Source organism: Bubalus bubalis, chromosome 21 (assembly GCF_019923935.1).
Source record: "Bubalus bubalis isolate 160015118507 breed Murrah chromosome 21, NDDB_SH_1, whole genome shotgun sequence".
NCBI lineage: Eukaryota > Metazoa > Chordata > Mammalia > Artiodactyla > Bovidae > Bubalus > Bubalus bubalis.
This window is the reverse complement of record NC_059177.1, coordinates 52,199,273-52,220,328: the sequence shown is the minus strand read 5'-3', so window position 1 is coordinate 52,220,328 and position 21,056 is coordinate 52,199,273. Positions and strand designations below refer to the sequence as shown.

At 47.8% G+C, this 21,056-nt stretch overlaps 2 protein-coding genes, 1 long non-coding RNA gene and 1 other non-coding gene across 28 annotated transcripts in view; 3 read left to right on the top strand and 1 right to left on the bottom strand.

Annotated features, from left to right (window-relative positions):
- The window catches only part of LOC102392359, a 60,741-nt gene extending 57,248 nt beyond the window's left edge, over positions 1–3,493 (top strand). For 13 of the 14 annotated variants that reach the window (XR_006547438.1, XR_006547446.1, XR_006547444.1 and 10 more), the window contains 2 exons: positions 413–494; positions 1,381–3,493. This is a non-coding gene — a long non-coding RNA (uncharacterized LOC102392359). The remainder of the gene's footprint in view (positions 1–412; positions 495–1,380) is intronic. The other variant, XR_006547436.1, reaches the window with a different exon arrangement.
- KIF9 (kinesin family member 9) overlaps positions 1–7,502 on the bottom strand; it is a 37,127-nt gene extending 29,625 nt beyond the window's left edge. For 5 of the 8 annotated variants that reach the window (XM_006065211.3, XM_044933893.1, XM_006065210.3 and 2 more), the window contains exons 1-5: positions 7,365–7,502; positions 6,124–6,369; positions 3,939–4,036; positions 2,125–2,290; positions 233–339 (exon numbers count right to left, since the gene is read on the bottom strand). In XM_006065211.3, the coding sequence (XP_006065273.1) occupies positions 233–339; positions 2,125–2,290; positions 3,939–4,036; positions 6,124–6,313 (561 nt within the window). In that variant the 5' untranslated portion in view covers positions 6,314–6,369; positions 7,365–7,502. The remainder of the gene's footprint in view (positions 1–232; positions 340–2,124; positions 2,291–3,938; positions 4,037–6,123; positions 6,370–7,364) is intronic. The other 3 variants (XM_044933894.1, XM_044933892.1, XM_044933895.1) reach the window with 3 other exon arrangements.
- LOC112581292 lies at positions 4,774–4,880 on the top strand. The gene has a single exon (XR_003105827.2). It is a non-coding gene; the product is annotated as a U6 spliceosomal RNA (small nuclear RNA).
- Positions 7,503–7,811: 309 nt separating the features above from the next.
- The window catches only part of KLHL18 (kelch like family member 18), a 51,124-nt gene continuing 37,879 nt past the window's right edge, over positions 7,812–21,056 (top strand). For 4 of the 5 annotated variants that reach the window (XM_006065209.3, XM_006065208.3, XM_044933900.1 and 1 more), the window contains exon 1: positions 7,812–7,960. In XM_006065209.3, the coding sequence (XP_006065271.1) occupies positions 7,832–7,960 (129 nt within the window). In that variant the 5' untranslated portion in view covers positions 7,812–7,831. The remainder of the gene's footprint in view (positions 7,961–21,056) is intronic. The other variant, XM_025272230.2, reaches the window with a different exon arrangement.

Genomic DNA, 21,056 nt, shown 5'->3' with positions numbered 1-21,056 from the left:
CAGACCAACAGAGCAGCAAGAAGCCAGTCTGCACATCTGACTCACTCTACCAAATGGGAAACAAGCTTAGCATGGGAGTCGGTCACACACCCACACACACACACTCCACCATGCATAACCTGTCTCCCCTACAGGCTGCAGCTCCTTGGAGGCCTGGATCCCACTGGCTCCAGGAGCTGGCCTGGGATGGGCAGCTTCTGTGTGCCATCCTGCCCACGGGCCCACACTCTACCTGCTGTAGGGCACGAGGGAGGATCCCTCGGTGCTTGTAATTCTCGGTTGCCCCCGTCATGGTATACGTCTTGCCAGCTCCTGTCTGCCCATAACACATGATGGTGCCTGCAAACATTTCAAAACACATTTTGGTGACATCCAGGAAAATATATCTAAGGACAGCTTTTCCCTCCCCCAGCATGCCCAGCGCCAGCCAGAACCCTGGTGTGAAGGTGGCCATCAGGAGCAGCTAAGGACATCGGGAATTCCTGCCATGTAGGGTGAGTGGCTGAGCAGGGAAACAGGATGTAAAGGGTCAAACACAGACAGCTGCTCTGAATCTGTGGTCCATGGAGGGCTCTACTGCTTCCCCTTCCAAGAGGGGATCTGATCCTAGGGCTTCTGAGGAGAGCAGAGAATTCTGGGCTACAGAGGACCTGGGAATTTTCCTAGCAAGATGAGGGTGATGAGAGCATTGAACTCAGCCCTTCTTCAGCAAGACCATGGACAGCTAGGCTCCCAGGGCTAGGTCTCCCAATGAGGCTGCCCAGACAGAAAGAAAGAAGAGCTTTCAGAATCCCCAGGAAGAGATGGGAGTGGGAAGGGCATTTTCTGTTACTGGTGAGAATTCTGTGTAGACAGCACATTCCCACAAGACCAAACTTGGTCCCAGGCCACTTTCAGAAACCGAATACTGTGACTAGGTCCTGATCCGTCCCAGTGCCCTCCCTGGAAAGATGTTCACTTGCACTCACTCGTGCTTTAGGTCTACCATCACCACCAGGCTGTGGGACCCAAACCAGTCACCTTGGGCCCCAGTTCCCATCTGCTTTTCCTCCTGACTCGGCCAGCCTGAACCAGACCCAACCCAAAGGCTGCTTCTGTAGGTATTCACACAGCAGAAATGCCCAGGCAACACTGGGTGGGGGAAATCAGTGTCCACCTTTTCCACATGGATGCTCTAGTTCCTGGGATTGGTAGGTTTTAACACAAGGGGCCTGAATTCAGCATTTGCACTGGAGTCAGAAACAGTATCTTTAATCCTGCAGGAATGTGCAGGAAGGAATCAGTTTAGCTGGGACACAGAGCCCATTTGTGGCTCCACAGCACCCAGCGCCCATGACTCAGCCTCCCTGGGCCTTAGCTCCTCTGTCTCTACTTCCTCAGGGCCACATCCCCTCAGGACGAATGAGGACCACACCTATATATCACATACAGGCTATAGTGTTCAGGCATCTACACTCAACTGACTTTTAAACAGAAGACCTAAAACTTGCAAACGGGGAACATGCTTGTCAGGAGCCGCCAGACAGGCAGTCTACAGACTATGATGTATTTTTTCTAAGGACTTTAAAATCTTAAGATTCTTAAGATTTTAAAACAATCTTAGACCGAACAAGTTTGTACAAATTTCCCTATAAATGTTAATTTGCTAAATGGCTTTTTTTGTTAAGCTTTTACCTTAAGAATATCAAACTCTACTCAAGTTTTTAGTGATATATGTAAATAACTTAATACTGGAATGGAACAGATTGATTGTGCTGGTAGGATAAATGGAAATAGCTCCTAGCAGGTAGCTAGGAGAAAAATGTTTTGACTCCATCAAATTTATCATAAAGACATTGTTCCAAAACTAATATTCGAGGAACGTGAAAGAGGATAATAGTTGAATCCCCATGACCTATAGAGGGACAGGGTCATTAAATCGTCCTATGAAGGTAGGAACCCAGGACCATGGGTCAAGCCATGACCACCATGTCACCAAAGTTTTCCATCATAAGAACATGGAGACAAACAAAAGTTAGTAAGAGAAATTGTTGTTTATTTTATTCACCATAAAATCCTTGTACCTCTTCCTGGGTGGGGGTGTTCCCCAGGTTCTTACGTTAAAACAACAGTTAATTAAATTACCGTTAAAGCCATTGAGGGCCTGAGAAACCACATCCTTCGCAACTGTCTCATAAACCAGGTCCTGGGAGGCATCATGGAGAACTCTGTCCAGTTTGAATGACCAGTCTGTCTGCTGGTTATTGACAACTCCCCTCCGAGAATCTTTTTTTAAGTGAATATCAATGGTCTAGGAAAAAACGAAGACTTGTTAAGAAACTGGTATAAAAAAGTCAACGGCAGCCAAGGCCTGACCTGGAGGAAACAGAGGAGGTGAACCTGAGGAAGAACAGGGACTTGCATGTATCCTGGAAGACCTTCAGGATGGGGGGAAGGGAGCCACTTCAGGAAGGCCACACACCCTCAGGGTGGAAGGAGCAGGAGATGGGAGCACATGCTGGTTTCAGCACATCTCACCCTCGTGGACAGGGGGCTGGCTGTCTGGGTTCCCTCATCTGTGATATGGGGTGAAGCACATTTATCACATTCTCATTAAACAAGTTTTAGGTAAGTCCAATAAGCACAGGAATACCTTCAAACAGGCCAGAGAGAACAGTGTGCTTGGGAATGGAGGCCTGGGCTAGAGCCCTAGCTCCTTGGTGACTGGAGGTGAGGCCTCCCTCAGCGTTGTGGTGAGCAACTACTCCCTCACACACTGTGGGTCACGGTGAGCAGTGAATAAATGATAGCCACAGGAAAGGCACTGGTCTATTCCGACATAGTAACTCGCTGGCACTAAATCAAGTGTGCCTGCAGACTTGTAATCAGCACGTTTTCAGATGCAAAGATTTCTAAAAACTTTATTTTTAGATTTTTAGATCCCTCTATGGCAAGCCTCTGTGGCAGGAGCTTGTTTAGAAATATATTGGGTTAGATTTCACTTTCCCTTTTCACTTTCATGCATTGGAGAAGGAAATGGCAGCCCACTCCAGTATTCTTGCCTGGAGAATCCCAGGGACAGGAGCCTAGTGGGCTGCCGTCTATGGGGTCGCACAGAGTCGGACATGACTGAAGCGCCTTAGCAGCAGCAGCAGCAGCTTAATGGTAGATTCCAGTCTTTGAAATGAGGACTTCTGATGTAAATGGACTCTCACTGGACTCTTACACTGGCTGCCTTAATCCAGAAGCCAAGACACAGCCACACGCAGAAAAAATAAGACCAACAGAGCAGGGCTTGGTCCATTCATACGTTAAACGTTCTGTGCTTCAGGGTCACTGAATCCACGTCCAGCAGGGTGCACTTCACAGGGTTGCACCTGAGTTTCTTTCTGACTGCTAGGACTTTAAAAGCTTGAAAAGTTGACCTTTGAATTGCTCCCTTGAACAATGTCTCCATGCTGCCCATAGTAGAACCACAAATGTTTGCTGAATAAAAATATTCCATAACTCTCAAGGTGTGCTCAATCTGTCTCAGGCTTCAGAATAGTCCTCAGACATTGGTGAGGACATGGGGAGTTCTTGCCGTAAGAGTTTCTCCCACTCTTTGGTAAGTTTAACAATAATCAACTGAAGACATTCCTACTGTACTCCCTGGGAGATTGTACAGTGGGAGATCTGATCACCAGAAAGTTTTATGAGTGTGGACAAATGTCACCTTCCAGTGTCAGATACAAGGATAAAGGCAAACTATTAAATCAAAACGCCAATAAAAATGGGAGTTTCATGAGCTTCCTCATCGACAGCGTTGGTGGGAGAGTGCTCTGGACTTGAAGGACTCTAGATTCCATCTGAACTTTTACCAGTTCTGTCCTGGTCCTTACAAGGTGGTCTGAAAACAGTGTAGTGAGAAAGCACTGAGAGATTCTCAGGCAGGTGAAGGCAAACACAACTGTACTTACTTTGTTGTCATCTCTATATTTGATCATTTCATGAGCGAAGTCATCAGTGGGTCTCACACGGACAAATGCGTGAACTTTTTTCCTAGAACCCATTTTAGCTAAAAAGAAGAAAACAGCAACATTTTCAGTAGTCATCCTCAAACAACCATTAGAAGGGAGATGTCACTGATCAACAAGATCAGAAAGCATGATGTGTGGTCCATGTTTTCCTCTCTCAGAGAGCCAGCCAGCCTTTTTGCCCCCTAGCATCTCAGTGCTCTGCCCACAGGATCCTGCTCAACAAGTCTGTGTACTTCCAACTTTCTCAGGTGCCTCACCGTTCTCCACCGACCCCCTAAGAGACCAAAGTACAAAACAAAAAGAATGCTCCCTTCAGTGGGCCTAAGTTTAGATGTGGATTCTAGAAACGTTCCGTATCAGAGTCCACCTACACTTTGCCTTCTTCATTGTATTTTCCTCTTAAAATACTTACTATGAAATGCATTAGAACTAATTTTTTTTCATTAACATACCTTACCTGAGATGTAGCACCTCCTCCTCTACCTCCATTAGACTAACATAGATCAGAAAAAAAGATTTCCTGGAAGTATATTTAATGGAGCCTGCAGTCAAATATTCTTTCTTCTCCACCACTCCATCGAGAGAAAAATCAGTCTCCTACCTCCTCTGCCTCTCCTAAAACCTAATTATGTGCATTCTCATCATTTTCAGGTAGACACACATGTCTGTATTCCTTCATTCATACTATCATGAATAATTACCATGTATAATAAAATGTTAAACACCAAATGTAGTTTCATCAAATAGGATGAAGGCTTAAAGCTGTAAGTGACATATGCTCGCTTCAGCAGCACATATACTAAAATTGGAACGATACAGAGAAGATTAGCATGGCCCCTGCGCAAGGATGAAACGCAAATTCGTGAAGCGTTCCATATTTTTCAAAACTAATACAATTTTGTAAAGTTTAAAAAAAATTTAAAAAAAAGAAAAAAAAAAGCTGTAAGTGACAGGGAGGGAAATTTAGGTAAATAACCTTATTATTATGTAGAATTTTCCTATAGTGGAAAAGACTCTCAAAATAAGGACTATAAACATCATAAACAGTAAAGCAAGACACCAGTTAGCAGAGATGCTAAAAAAAGGGGCTGTTGTCAATTAGATCTCTAATATCTTGTATGACTAAAGTATTTCACAAACATTTAAAAAAACTGAATTGTACCACCCTCCAAATGATAACTAAGAAATCTCACATTTTATTGGATACTAGTCTCATTGGTCAAATCACACTAGCTTCTCCTGAGAACGTCTGTGTAAATATATTTAATACTGTCACCTAGTAAATTCTGGTTCTAACATTGATCAAGAGTGGGAAAGCAAAGAAAGTTATTAAATAGAAGTAATAATCACACTGATTTTTACTGCTTTAAGGGGGAACTTAAAATGTAATCAGCTCTTTAGGTGCCTCTTATACACTGATGACAAAAGATGAAGTACTGAGAGAAAATGTCAAAAAATTCTAAGGAACGCTAAAAATCTTTCCATTTTTAGAAAATGAATGTGAAAGGTATTCAGGTGGGTAAGCATCATGCCTTGTCCCATTTCAGGTCTAAAAATTTTGTTTGTAAGATTGAGCTCTAGAAATAAAAAGTCCCAAGTAGCTCTAACAGGACTGCCGAATTGAGAAAGCTGAAGAGATTATGTCATCTCCAGGTTCACTTTGATCTCGGATATTGGGAGAGTGGAGAGTAGAGGGAGGTGTGCTGACTTGGGCAAGCAGTGTCACTCTCTAAAGTTCCCCATTCCGGTCTGAGGGCCCGTCCTCCTGCTCAGGGAAGTTAAGATGCTGTCCAGGGTGCCCTCTGAAAGGGAGCATGTTCTGGGGGCAGGTGCCTAAAACTCCTTCCTGGCAGCCCCTACCCACGGACAGCCCAGGAGCAGCACAGGCCAGCTTCAAGCATCACCCTCCCCTCAGAGCCTGCCCCCTTTCTGCCCAGGAATTTGCCAACATGCACATGCAGCCATTCTATCTGTGCTTCCCAATTCTCCCCATGCTCACGCCATTGCTCCAGGCATGCCAGGAGCTATATTCTCCCCAAACTGCATGCCTCCTTTGTGTCCACTAGCCAGCAGCCCCTCAAACACAAGACATTTAGGGACCCCATGCATGCCATCTTGCACTTACTGAAATAATGCTTGTTACTGTTCTTAGACCGCATCATTTGAGACAGTTTCAGCTCCCAAATTAAATAACAAGCTGCTTGAAGGACTGGATGGTGCCTTTTATCTCGTTTGAATCCCCCCTCTAAGTCCAGAACACTGCCAAGCACAGAGCATGTGCTTAAGAAATGGTGACTGGTGATGGTGGTGGTCATGGCTGGAAGTCAGAGGCTGGCTGAATCTCCATGTGTGGGCCCATCTTCAGTCACAACTGAGAGAGTCCCAAAGGGCACAAGATGTCACTCCCTTCCCTCACCACCACCAACCCCTGAGCCCACAGCCCTTCCAGGAGGACACTAGGTTTCCAGGCACCATTTGGAAAAAGCCATCTCAGCTCCTTACCACGCTCTCCCTTTTAGTAGGGTCCTTCTCTCTAGGATCTTGTGGGGAATGCCTCTCCCTCATGGACACCACCCTTAGATATCTCTGGTGTAAATAAGTGAACCTCTGAGTAGTCACCAGGAGCCCTCTCTGCTTAGAGGCTCACAGTTTCCTCACTTGTTTTAGGGGTGAGAATGAACAGATTGCCACCCAGCACCCCTAAAAACTGGAGAAAAGCAGAGGTTCAGGTGGGTTCCTGTCTTCAGCGCTCCTGTCCAGAACAGACTCTCAAGAACAATCACAGCCACCAAAAAGGAAGCAGCATCTTAGGTCCCCAAACTCGGACCCAAGCCGAACTGGCCTTTCTCCTTTTTCTAACCCAACAGGCTGGACCTCTGTATGGAGTCTGGGAGGCAATGGGCCTTGGGACCATTTCTGTGTCTCTCTGGAGCGGTTTCTGTATCTATAAAGCAAAGGGTCGGAACTGGTAATCCCAAAGCTCTCTATAGTTAGTAAGTCATTTCAGTCGCTTAGTCGTGTCCGACTCTGCCACCCCATAGACTCCAGCACGCCAGGCTTCCCGAGTTAGAAAACCGACGAATAAAAAAGGGTCCAGAAGAGCAGAGGTCCCTGAACCTCAGGCGCGACGCAGGACCTTCGTGAAACCAGGGAATATTAGATCCGAAGGCCCTAAGCGGCAAAAAGGCTGAAAGAATCCCCTCGACACCGCACCCTCCTCCGCCCGGTGGAGGAGACCGGCGAGCCAAGTCGGGGAACTCCCGCGAGGAGCGGTCTTCAGATTCCAGCAACTGCCCGTCACCGGGCGGACACCCCCCTTTCCAGCCTCCCTTCTCCCCATCCCGAGCGCGCGTGACCCCTGCTCACCGCTCGGGAGGCAGGAGCCCTCTCCCAGCCGGACCGCTGCATTAGCAGCTACGGAATACCGGCAGCGCCGCTGCCAGTCTGTGTATACGGTCGCCGAGGCAACGGGCCGCTTCTGGCTATTCCGGAAGTACGAGGTGGTGGCGGAAACGAAGTCCGCGGTCCTCTGTTGCGATACGAATAAGGTCAGGGCCGAAAGAGGAGGACGAGCAATGAGACCGATTAATCCAGAAAGACTGCGGGAGCTGCAGGCACGAAGCCAGGGTCGGGGTAGCTGGGGAACGGAGCCGCAAGACCTGGGAAACCGCGGCCCGGCTTCCGGCGCAGAGCAATTTGAGACTACGGCGGCCGCGCAGGCCCATTCGACGCCGGTCCGGCGCCCGGGCCGCCGTCCGCCCGCGCCCTCGCCCCGCCCAGTTTAGTTCCGAGCCAGCACAGCCAGGCCTGCGCAGTCTCGGCGGCCGGGGAAGATGGTGGAGGACGGCGCGGAGGAGCTGGAGGACCTGGTGCACTTCTCCGTGTCCGAGTTGCCTAGTCGCGGCTACGGCGTCATGGAGGAGATTCGGCGGCAGGGCAAGCTGTGCGACGTGACGCTCAAGGTCCCAGGGGTCGGGCAGCGCGGGGCTGAAAGGGCCGGGGGCCGAACGGGGAGGGAAGAGAGATGGGGGGATCTGGGAAGAGAGGTCTAGCGCGCTGAAGGGTGGAGAAACGAGATGGGAGTGAGAGCGACCGGCGGGGAAAGAGAGGTGCCGAGCGGGAGAGGGGGCTTGGGGCTGAGGGGGTAGACGGACAGGGTCAGCCTCTCAGTCTCAGACCTTAGAAGGAAACGCTAAGAGGTGCGCCGCTGAGGCCCTCGGAGTAGAAACCTTGGGGTACCCGCCTCCTTTTTCTGTCACACAGACGAGAAAAAGCAAAAAACGGACTTGCAGCCGCTCTGTGGAGGAAGGGGGCGGCGGCTCTTTCTACCTTTGATGGGCACCACGGAAAAGCACCTTTTCTTGTCACCACAGACGTGCCACCTCCTAGTTAGCTGCGGTGTGATAGAGGCGTGGGCTCTTCCTGAGGAGTCATTGCTCCCCCTGCCTTGTCTCGTAATAAGAGCTTTTAAAATCGGATCTGGAAATCTTTTGAGGTGGGCCACTCCCCTGACCCCACACTAGAAGGCACGCTACCAGCACCGCAGAGGTCCCGGAGAATGGACTGATGGCCTCCCGTGGGGACAGACCCCCCTCTTAACCACCTGTTCCTTGTTGGCATTCTGGGCACAAGACCCAGCCTTCCTCCCGTGCTTTTGTATCCATTCCTGCTGGGGAGGCATGCTGTCCTGCTCTGCGGCCGAGCTGCTGAGCCAGGTGGAGCTCTCCAGGTGGAGATGCTGCTGGAAATCCTGTTCCCTGTTGGGCTTTGGCTAGAAGGATGTTAGCATCTGCGAAGGCCCCTGTTTAAAAAATAAAACTATGCAGATATCTTTGTGCTCTTCTTGTTTTCCGCAGGGTTAAGGAAACTTCCTCTTCCACATTTCTGAGTCAGACCTCCTGAGACAGTTAAGTAGAATGGTTAGGAGTGTGGCTTTGGAGATAGAAGAAGGATTTGGATTAAAATCCTTGGGCAAGTTACTTAAGCTCTCTTAGCTTCAGCTTTCCAAATGTAAAAATAGGGATGATTTCTAATTCTTAGTATTCATATGAGGATTAAATGAGAAAACTTGCGGTATTCTTTGCATAATGCCCAGCCTAAGGTTTTCGTCACTCTAAACCCCTTCTGAGACAGAAACCAACACAATATTGTAAAGCAATTATCCTTCAATTAAAAATAAATAAACTAAAAAAAATTTTTTTAATAGGGAAAAAAAAGCCCTCCTGAAGGAGATTAGTTTCCCAGGAGAGGAGTAAAGTGGACAGCAAGGGGACAGCATCTTTCATGGGGAGCGAGTGGTTTGAGAAAAATGAGCTGGACTAAAGGAAACAGAAAATAAATATAAATGAGAGGTTTTTTTGTTCACGGTGATCACATGGAAGCAGGTGTTGAGGGTTCTAGAGATTTGTAAGCAAGAGAATGATCTGTTTTTGGCAGTAATGCTTGGGGTGAGTAGAGACTGGTGAAAAGCAATAATGGGGGTGAATTTTCGGATTGAGATTTAGGCTGTAAGGGTAAGCCAGGGAAAGCTTCTAAGACACAGAGATGCAAAAAGGACGTGATGGAGTTAGATGGTCACACTACATAACCCTCACCCTAACCCACTAAACCCAAGTACACAATTTTCACTAAAGCTGACTTCAAGGGCCACACATTTGAGTCTGGAATCTTGCCTAATTTGTTGTCATACTGATTTTGTGATGAAAGAGTAGGTGGAGGAGGATATCAGGAAGTGAGGTAAGGACTTGTTGGTGCACGCCATTTTTATGCCATGTGTCGTTACTGAGTTACACCGGTATAATTAGAGAGCTGCTGCTACTGCTGCTAAGTCACTTCAGTTGTGTCCGACTCTGTGCGACCCCATAGACCGCAGCCCAGCAGGCTCCTCCGTCCATGAGATTTTCCAGGCAAGAGTACTGGAGTGGGATGCCATTGCCTTCTCCCATTAGAGAGCTAGAATAATCATATTAAAAGGAGCCATCGAGGTCTTCTAACAAAGCCATCCATTTCACAGATGAAAAAACCCTGGGGCTTAGCGATATTAAGGGATTGCCTAAGGCACAAAGCTGTATTACCTGAGATCCAGCACAGCTGTTGGTTGGTGGAAGAGATGCTTTTGCATCCTCTGTCAGATTACTCACCTGCTAATGGCATATAAAGCAGAGCAGGAAACAAGCTGTCCTCTGTCAGCAGCGTCCTCTGTGAGCACAAAGGACAGTGATGTGTATAGCCAGGTGCAGTATCACTCTTCTATTTCAGGACAGGAGACAGACACGGGCTTTTTCTGCTAGTCTTCTGGACCTAAGACTTCTTGACTCTTGATGTGGAGATGACCCTGTATTGGGAAATCCTGTGCTTCTGAATATTGTTCATTACCGGGGCTCTCTACTCACTTTTTTCAGGTAGCTGTGTTTCCTTTTCAGCTTTGCCTCTTTTTGATGAGTAGTTAAAATTAAGGGGAAGAGTGTGTTCCGTTAGAGCACATGTTCACATATCACAGTGGACACCTGTGCTATGAATTCATATTCATCAAAAAGTCAGTTTTGCTCTTTTGTGAGTTATGTCGGGGGTGTTGTTAAATTTGGACACTGATTTAGATGAATGAAAGCGCTTGATGCTGCCTGACTGTAGGTGGAGAAAGAGAGTTACATGGTCAGGCTACTCAAGATGGCTGTTGTCTTGCTCTCTGAACATCTCCTGCCCAACCAGTACCTGCTTCATCTATATCCTGCTCACATGACTGACCTTTACACCCTCTTATTCCCTGCCCCCCTCACCCCTCACAGTTTGGGGTGTGCCCTCTGTTGGTTTTCCTGGTGACTAATGAGCCCACCTGACATCAGGTTCCCTACTACTGGTCATCTCCTTCCACTTGGGAGTGAAGACTACCCCCATGTCCTGCCTGCCTTCTGCACACAGTGGGATGCCCCTCCAGGACCTTGTTTCAGACATATAAGATCCCCGCTATCCGTTAAACCATTGATGGCTCTGTTGCTGACTTCAGGTTCTCTCTTTGGTCTTAAAGCTGGGCACATACAGGCCTTGTAGGCCTGCTGTGTGCAGCCCAACAGAGGTATCTTGGAAAATCAGTTCCTAACCGAGCAACATTCACTGGGTTCATCCTGTGGCTTCTGGCGCTTGGCCAGCCTTCTGGGTGAATGTCAGAAGCCTGTCTTTGGGGATGCTTCTTACTGCAGGTGGTTCCTTTATTGTTTTGTACATGAGATCCCATTGTTTGCCCCTTGGCCACACCTGGTTCAACTTGTGGGCTGATTGATGGAAAATGAGACCATGTCCTTTCTCCAAAGATGTGTTCCAAGCTCCTCCTGAATTACAAGTATGGCATCTGCCTTTCTACTTTAGGTTTGTTGACTGGTGGCACTCCCATTGTCTCCTTGGCATAGAAACTAGCCAACTTCCTCACAGTCCTTTTAGGCCTTTTCTACCCAAACAGTGGATCACATCATTACTTGTTTTTAGTTGGGGAGAAGAAAGAATGAACCAAGATGTGTGAACCAGGAGCTGGCAAGCATATTCTGTAAAGAGCCAGATAGTAAATATTTTAGGATTTGTGGGTCACGCTGTTTAAGTTGCAGCTATCCAACTCTGGGTGTTGCAGCACAGGAGCAGCTGTACCTAGAATATAAACAAGTGGGTCTGGCTGTGGTCCAGTAAAACTTTATTTATAAAAACAGGTGTTGGCCATACCCATTGGCTGACCCCTATTGTATACTGATACAGCCTCTGTAAAGTTTAAGACATGTGGAGTAAGTTACACTTGCTTTATTGCCCCAGTGTCTACTTCTGTGGTTTCAGAGATTGGAAGCAGCTCTTGTTAAAGAGTACAGGTGAACCAGAAATGGAAAACTTTTTTGTTTTCCAGCTCACAGCAGTTGATCAAGGGACTGGCCTGGTCTGTGACCGATAACTGACATAGGAGAAGCTACTGTTACGTTATGCATCTCATCTTTTTTTAAAAAAAAAATTTATTTATTGAGCTGTGCTGGGTCTCTGTCTGGCACATGGGTCTTCTGTCTTCCTTGAGGGATCTTTTTAGCTGCAGCACGTGGGGTCTAGTTCCCTGACCAGGAAGCGAACCTGGGCCCCCTGCGTTGGGAGCACCTCAGCTTCCAGACCACGAGAGAAGTCCCAATATCTCATCTTTAAAGCCTTGCAGCTCTGTTGAAGCTTGAAGCTGACTATTCCGAAGTATTAACCAAGGACACCATGGTCCCTTTCTGTCTCAGTGGAAGCTGAGGATGCTTAGCTCCTTACACAGGGGAAGGCCAGAGGAGACCGTGATGGCTCCTGTGTTCCCATGGACCTGACTGGCTGTGTGCAGGGCTGGGAAGGTAAAGGCCAGAGTGCGGGCTTGTGGCAGGCCAGGTAGGTCAGCAGCTCAGGTGCGGCTCAGTATGTCTGGGCCGTGTGCTGCATGTCTGATGAGAACACAGAAATGCTTTTTTTGGAAAATAAGCTCAAGAACAGATATTTGTACAAGCCAGTTCATAGCATCATTGTTTGCAATGTCCAAAAGACGAAAGCAGCCCAGTGGCATGCTGCATCAGTGGTTGAATGGACAAACAAGATGCGGTCTATTTTGTTCCATACATGCAGTGGAATAATATTCCATATATCCATGGGAATATTCAGTTCAGTTCAGTCACTCAGTCGTGTCCGACTCTTTGCGACCCCATGAATCGCAGCACGCCAGGCCTCCCTGTCCATCACCAACTCCCGGAGTTCACTCAGGCTCACGTCCATCGAGTCAGTGATACCATCCAGCCATCCCATCCTTTGTCGTCCCCTTCTCCTCCTGCCCCCAATCCCTCCCAGCATCAGAGTCTTTTCCAATGAGTCAACTCTTCGCATGAGGTGGCCAAAGTACTGGAGTTTCAGCTTTAGCATCATTCCTTCCAAAGAAATCCCAGGGCTGATCTCCTTCAGAATGGACTGGTTGGATCTCCTTGCAGTCCAAGGGACTCTCAAGAGTCTTCTCCAACACCACAGTTCAAAAGCATCAATTCTTCGGTGCTCAACCTTCTTCACAGTCCAACTCTCACATCCATACATGACCACAGGAAAAACCATAGCCTTGACTAGACGAACCTTTGTTGGCAAAGTAATGTCTCTGCTTTTGAACATGCTATCTAGGTTGGTCATAACTTTCCTTCCAAGGAGTAAGCATCTTTTAATTTCATGGCTGCAGTCACCATCTGCAGTGATTTTGGAGCCCCAAAAAATAAAGTCTGCCACTGTTTCCACTGTTTCCCCATCTATTTCCCCTGAAGTGATGGGACCGGATGCCATGATCTTCATTTTCTGAACGTTGAGCTTTAAGCCAACTTTTTCACTCTCCACTTTCACTTTCATCAAGAGGCTTTTGAGTTCCTCTTCACTTTCTGCCGTTAAGGGTGGTGTCATCTGCATATCTGAGGTTATTGATACTTCTTCCAGCAATCTTGATTCCAGCTTGTGTTTCTTCCAGTCCAGCATTTCTCATGATGTGCTCTGCATAGAAGTTAAATAAGCAGGGTGACAATATACAGCCTTGACGTACTCCTTTTCCTATTTGGAACCAGTCTGTTGTTCCATGTCCATTTCTAACTGTTGCTTCCTGACCTGCATACAAATTTCTCAAGAGGCAGGTCAGGTGGTCTGGTATTCCTGTCTCTTTCAGAATTTTCCACAGTTTATTGTGATCCACACAGTCAAAGGCTTTGGCATAGTCAATAAAGCAGAAATAGATGTTTTTCTGGAACTCTCTTGCTTTTTCCATGATCCAGCGGATGTTGGCAATTTGATCTCTGGTTCCTCTGCCTTTTCTAAAACCAGCTTGAACATCAGGAAGTTCACAGTTCATGTATTGCTGAAGCCTGGCTTGGAGAATTTTGAGCATTACTTTACTAGCGTGTGAGATGAGTGCAGTTGTGCAGTAGTTTGAGCATTCTTTGGCATTGCCTGTCTTTGGGATTGGAATGAACACTGACCTTTTCCAGTCCTGTGGCCACTGCTGAGATTTCCAAATTTGCTGGCATATTGAGTGCAGCACTTTCACAGCATCATCTTTCAGGATTTGAAATAGCTCCACTGGAATTCTATCACCTCCACTAGCTTTGTTCGTAGTGATGCTTCCTAAGGCCCACTTGACTTCACATTCCAGGATGTCTGGCTCTAGGTGAGTGATCACACCATCGTGATTATCTTGGTCATGAAGATCTTTTTTGTACAGTTCTTCTGTGTATTCTTGCCACCTCTTCTTAATATCTTCTGCTTCTGTTATGTCCGTACCATTTCTGTCCTTTATCGAGCCCATCTTTTATTCAGTCTTAAAAAGGAAGGAAATTCCGACCCTAAGCGCAAATGGATGAACCTTAAAGACATTAAGCTAAGTTTCAAAATAAGCTGGTCACAGAAGGACAGATATTGTATGATTCTTCTTAAATGGGGTAACCAGAGTAGTCAAATTCATAAAAAGAGAAAATAGAATGGCGATTTCTCGGGGCCTGGGAGGAGGGAATGGGGGTGAGTGTTTCATGGGTACTGAGTTTCTGTTTAGGAAGGTGAGGTTCTAAAGATAGGTGGTGGTGATGGTTCTGCAACAGTGTGTCACTGAACTGTACACCTAAAAATGGTTAAAACAGTAAGTTTTATGTATATTTTACTACAATTTAAAAAGAGACAAGCTGAAGACTTGTTAGCTAGTGGGCCAGTGAGATTGCTTACAGTGCTTTGTAACTGGAAAGACACTAAAAACAGAATTTGTCTCTCTTGCTAGATCCACTGGTCAGAAACATTTCATGCTAAGGAGTAATCGTCCTTAATCTTCAGTGTTTGCAATAAGTCGCTTCACTCATTAGGAACCACATTTTTTATTAGCTCAGCCCCATGACTGCATTTCAAATGGTCACTTAAAAGGAATCAACTTCTAAGAGATGTACATTTAAGTGAGGCATACACGTTATAAGCTTTTTATTTCTGTGGCGATTTGTAAATGTAAAAGTCGTGTCATCTTAACAGAGCTAGAGGATCAGTGAAACACATTTTGCTAACCTGTCTTCCAACAGCATCTTTCTTGGCATAGTCTACAAATTACAAACGCCTTTCAGATCTAGGTTTCAGCCTCTTGTTTCTCTCTTGAGCACTGGATCTGCATTCCCATTTGTCCTGTTGACCTTTACGCTCATTGAGTCTGAAATGAGGCCTCTTCTAAACCATCTCTTCTTCTGTTCGCTTTGTTTAAAGATGGCACACCACCTGTCTAGTCGTGTAGGACTGAAACTCTCAGGTTGGCTTTATCTCGTCCTCTCTCTTTCAGGTGCCTTTTGTGACATTTATCAGTAATGATAATTACATAGTTATCTACAGGATTATAACTCTGTGAGAACAGGGGCTGTGAGTGCAGCATTTAGTGAGGCGTCTGCAGAGCAGGTGCTCAGTAAGCCACTGTCCCAATTCAGACCCTCTTCACCTTTTCCTAACCTGGGGATTCTTTAACTCTGGCAGCGTGCTGAGAATCGCTGCAGACCCTTTATGGGATGATCTTGGTGCAGCCAGGGGATTGGTTTACAGGTCTGTCCTGAGTGGCCTCCCTTCCATTCTCATTCAACAGGGTATCAGCAGATAATGTCAGCACCTTCCCTGAGTCGAGCACTGTCCAAAGTGCCGGGGCAGGAGCCGAGCAGGCAGAGCCCCTGCGGGTGTGAGCTTACTACCTTCCCCAGCGGGCACAGTGAACAAATGAACAGTGTAAAATGTCCAGCGGTGACATTGACAGAAAAGTCAAGAAGAATAGTAAGGGGACTGGGTGCTGGGTTTTTTTGGAGGGACCTGAGCCAGTCTCTCTGAGTAAAGACCTGAAGGAAGTGAAGGAGGAATCCATGAGCGTATCTGAGGGAAGAGTGTTCTAGGCAGAGCGAATGATCAGCACAAGTGAAACAGGAGCATAGTTCGCGTTTGTGGGGACAGCAGGCAGCTGGTGCGATGAGAATAGAGTGGCCAGGAGAAAAGTAAAAGGACGCGGGATCGGAGAGGCAGCCCCCAGCCCAGCATAGTTCCTTGCACAGTACAGTCCGGCTCACAGATGCGTGTTGAATGAGCAAGTGAATGAATGAAGCCAGATAGCATTTATTTATCTACGGATGAATGAATGAGGGGGCAATGAAGGCAAGGCAGAGTGGGTCTTAGAGGTGTATCTAAGGCTGCAGGTGTATCTAAGGTAGGATGCGTTTTCCACAATTCATGAAGCAAGCACACGGTATCGTTTGCACTTTCCTCTTCTTTTCCCGTTCAGGAGGGAGAATGCTAATGGCCAGAGCAAGAGAGACCAGTTCTGGCTTGTTCTTGAAGGAGCGTCTGTTCTTCCACACCACAAAGAAAATCAGAGGTTAGAAACTTGTTGGTGGAGCAGGAAAGTAGAACAGAGCTGCTCAGCTCTTGGTGGGTTTCAGAGGGGCTCCTGCCCACATTGGGTGAAGCTCATCTTTTGTCCCGCGTGTCTGTAGACCGTCTCGTCACTGTAAGTCGGCAAGACGTGGGGAGAGCCGTGGGGTGGTGGAGCCCAGGAGCAGCAGGCGGTGGCTGGTTTTCCGTAGGATGGATGGAAGGACTGCTGATCTAACTGAACCTCTGATTATCCTAAGCTGCTCTCGGAAATCCGTGGCTGCCTCCTGGGAGCTTTAAGAGGGAGAAGCTTAAGGATGTTCTGGGGGTGTCTACGGCCACCCTGCACAACTTTTCTAGATCTCCACCTGTGTTCTCAATACTCCAGTTCCTTCAGACCCGTCCCCTCTCTGCCCTTCTCTCCTAGCTGCCCACGGTCTCAGCTGCTGACTGTGTCTTAGGACGTCAGTTCTCCGTCTTCTGGGCCTCCGCTCTAATATTCCCGGGGCTTGGAGTATCCGCTCCCCTCGGCCAGCAGAGTCCTACCCATGCTTCACAGCTCCTTTTGCAGTTTTCCCTTCTCAAAGGGAGAGAAGCGGCCAGACACTCCTTCCTCTCTTCTCCTAAAACACTTTGCATTTGGTCTGTTCAGCACTGTCTTGTGGTCCTAAATTTGCACACCTGACTCCCTGCCAACCTGTATGGGCAGAGACCCGTGCCGTCTGCTTTCTTTTGCCCTCTCACGGTGGGGAGATGTTGTGTGAAATATGACAGTTTTCTCATGTCCTTCCAGGTATAGTTAATCTCTCCCACTTTACTTCAACCCCTGCTTACTCAGAGTAGCGTCATGGCATCAGCCTCAGCCTTGCCTAAGAGCCTGTAAGCAGTGCAGACTCAGGCCCCACCCTGGAGCTTCTGAGTAGACTCTGGTGTGTCCTGTGCACCTGCCACCCCCCAACCCTGCTTAGCACACTAACACAGAGACGTGTGAGAACGTCTTTCTCCCCTCTAGACGTTGAGCTTCGGAAGCATGGGAAGCATCTCTTATCTAACACTGTTCTTGGCATGTTTCAAGCTCTCAAAAGTGTTTGCTGAGTGCCCCTCCAGGGCCTCTGGCGTTAGGTTGGAGATACTCCTTCAGTCAGCATATTGCTGCAGTGCATTTAGCTGTGCATGATGCTTTGCTGCGTGTGTGAGGCACCCTGCCATGAGTGGGAGTCAACCTCTTTCTTTGGACTTTAAAGATTGGTAGGGGAAATAGATAGCCATCAGTTAACTGTGAGACAAGGCAGAGGGTGGTAAGTTCTGTAACTGCACCAATATCACCAGAGGCCTGAGGGATGGCAGTTACTTCCAGTTAAGAGGGTTTGTGATGGTTTCGTCGAGAGGATGGTGTCTCGTTGGTACCTTGCAAGATGAATAGGACTTTGACAGACAGACATGGTAGGAAGAGCCTGGGGAGAGTCGGTTCAAGAGCCCAGGCTTGCAGGAGTGTATGCAGGATGTTTCTTGAGCAAGTAAGACATGGGGGAGCCAGGCAGAAGGTACGATTGGAAAGGTGGGTGGAATGCTACTGAAGTCCTTGAATTCTCACGGTCAGGCATCTAAGCTGGTGAGAAACATTTGCAGATCGAATGTGGTTGGTATGGTTAGATGTTTAGTGGTTTCTGAGGGCTCCTCCCTCCTGTCTCCCTTTTTCCTCCCATCCTTCCCTACTGGACGCGGGTGAGGCGGGGGTGGGTTTGAAAGAGGTGGGGACAGGCCTGAATGTTTAGCCAGCTCTTGACTGGCTCATTCCGTGGGACCATAGCCCCAGGTCTTTTTTTAGTGCTAGCTGGTCAACCACTTCCTCCCTCACCCCCTTCCTGAATCACTTAACCAGTGAGGCCCCCTAAAGCGGAGAGACCCAAGCTTCATCACAGAGGGTTTCACACTGTGCTTTTTTTGTTGTTGTTAATTTTTATTTTGTATTGGTGAAAGTGAAAGTTGCTCAATCATGTCTGATTCTTTGCAACCCCATGGACCATACAGTCCCTGGAATTCTCCAGGCCAGAATACTGGAGTGGGTAGCCTTTCCCTTCTCCAGGGGATCTTCCCAACCCAGGGATCGAACCCAGGTCTCCTGCATTGCAGGCGGATTCTTTACCAGCTGAGCCACAAGGGAAGCCCAAGAATACTAGAGTGGGTACCCTATCCCTTCTCCAGTGAATCTTCCAGAACCAGGAATCAAACCAGGGTCCCCTGGATTGCAGGCAAATTCTTTACCAGCAGAGCTATCAAAGAAGCCATTTTTTGGATTGGGGTTTAGCCAGTTAACAAACAGTGTTATAGTTTCAGGTGTACGGCAAAGGGACCCAGCCATACATATACATGTACATACCTGTACATACATGTACATATACATTCTTCCCCACACTTCCATCCCATCCAGGCCACCACACAACGCTGACCAGAGTTCCATATGCTCTGGAGTAGCTCCTTGTTGGCTATCCATTCACAGAATGTGCTTTAAAACGGCATCAAACCCCCAGACTGAACCAGTTCAGTGCGTTCTGTTGTACTTGTCTCATTCCCAGCCCCGTGGGTTTGTGAGGACTAAGCATTTTTCCTTGTAGTGGGATGAGCATCCTTCTGCCCCTGTCCAGGGCCAGTGGGCAAGCTATCCAGGGACACAGCCCCACCCCCTTGTTGGACATAGCCCTGAACCAGACAACTGCAGCGGGGCTTGTTTATTTCTTCCAGGGTCCAAGATGCGCTGTTAGTGTGGAAGGCAAGCCCTCCACGGGTTGGCCCCAAGCTTTATCCTCTTTTTCTTGAGGCTTTTACTTCAGCTGACGAATTTTCAGATAAGGTCAGAGAGTAATGCTCCTTATGCTCTCTTTAGTCAAGGGCCAGTGTCTTCCTCCCACTGGCTCCCACAGCCCTGAGCCAGAAAGATGAGGTGAAACTCATCAAAAGTTGTGTGACTTGTACCCCAGATGAAGGACTGAGAGCTCTCACCTTTTAAATGAAATCATTTTAGGATTCATTCTGCAGACTCAAGAATGAGGCACTGTGTTAAGTGCTAGGATTCAATCCTTCCTTTCCGTGAAGATTCTTCAGCCTGGATGGGGAGACATTCATTAGGGGCAACATAGTGTGGTATCTTCTGTGCTGGAGGCTCATGTCAAATGCTGCGGGAACGGGGGAGCCTACTGCCTGGGGGTCAGGGAAGCCCCTCAGAGGAGGGAGCAGTTGAGCTGGGTCTTCAGAGGTTGAGGAGTAAATAACCAGGCAGAAAAGTAAGGAATAAGGATCCAGGCAAGGGAATAGGGCCATGTAAGGGAATTGGCAGCAGCTCAGAAGAGAGGCACGAAAGTGTGAGTCGCTCAGTCTTGTCTGACTCTGCGACCCCATGGACTGTAGCCTCCCAGGCTCCTCTGTCCATGGAATTCTCCAGACGAGAATACTGGAGTGGGTAGCCATTCCCATCTCCAGGGGAATCTTCCCCATCCAGGGATTGAATCCTGGTCTCCTGCATTGCAGGCAGATTCTTTACTGTCGGAGCCACCAGGGAAGCCCAGAAGAGGCCATGGTGAGGCATAAAACTGGTTAGGTAGATGGGGGCCAGTTTAGAATTCGGATCTGACTCAGGCAGTAGGGTGGAGAAGGCAATGGCACCCCACTCCAATACTCTTGCCTGGCAAATCCCATGGACAGAGGAGCCTGGTAGGTTGCAATCCATGCGGTCGCTAAGAGTCGGACAGGACTGAGCGACTTCACTTTCACTTTTCACTTTCATGCATTGGAGAAGGAAATGGCAACCCACTCCAGTGTTCTTGCCTGGAGAATCCCAGGGATAGGGAAGCCTGGTGGGCTGCTGTCCATGGGTTCGCACAGAGTCGGCCATGACTGAAGCGACTTAGCAGCAGCAGCAGGCAGTAAGGAGCTCAACAAAATGGGGACTGACATGACCAGACTCAATTTTAAATCGAGTTGATTTATTCATAGGCTTCATTCATTTAACATATAAGGAGTGTTAATTTTTAGACAATCCCAGGAAACATGAGAAAGATTGCTCCTTTGGTGGAACTCAGGATAAGTAAGTTCTTCATGTCAGGGAACCACCATCTGCTCTTGTCGGGGTTACCGGTGACCTCCGCTTCCTCAGTGCAGAGCTGCCCCTTGACCTCAGAGATGTCCCTCATGCTGCCCCTTCATCATCACATCTACCCCCTCCCACCCACCATCCCTAATTGCTGGCAACCGCTGATTTGTTCCCCACCTCTCATTTCAAGAATGGTGTATAAAATGGAATCACCGAGTACGTGACCTTTGAGATTGGCTTTTTTTCACTCCGCATAGTGCATTTGAGGGTCATCTAATTTGTTGTATCAGTAGTGTGCTCTTTAATAGATCTGAGGAGTGTTCCATGGTGTGGATGGATGTGCCACATCTTGTTTAACCATTCACTCGCTGAACCTTTTGCTTCTTTCCAGTTTTCACGTATTACGAGAAAGGGTGCTGTGAACATTCATTTACAGGGTTGTGTGTGAATGTCAGTTTTCATTTCTCTGGGATAAGTGCCCAAGGGCACAATTGCCATGCCACGTGGTGAATTGAGTTTCAGTTCTAGCAGAAATCGCCAACTTGTTTTGCAGAGGGACTGTGCCATCTTACATTCCTGCCAGCTTGTCT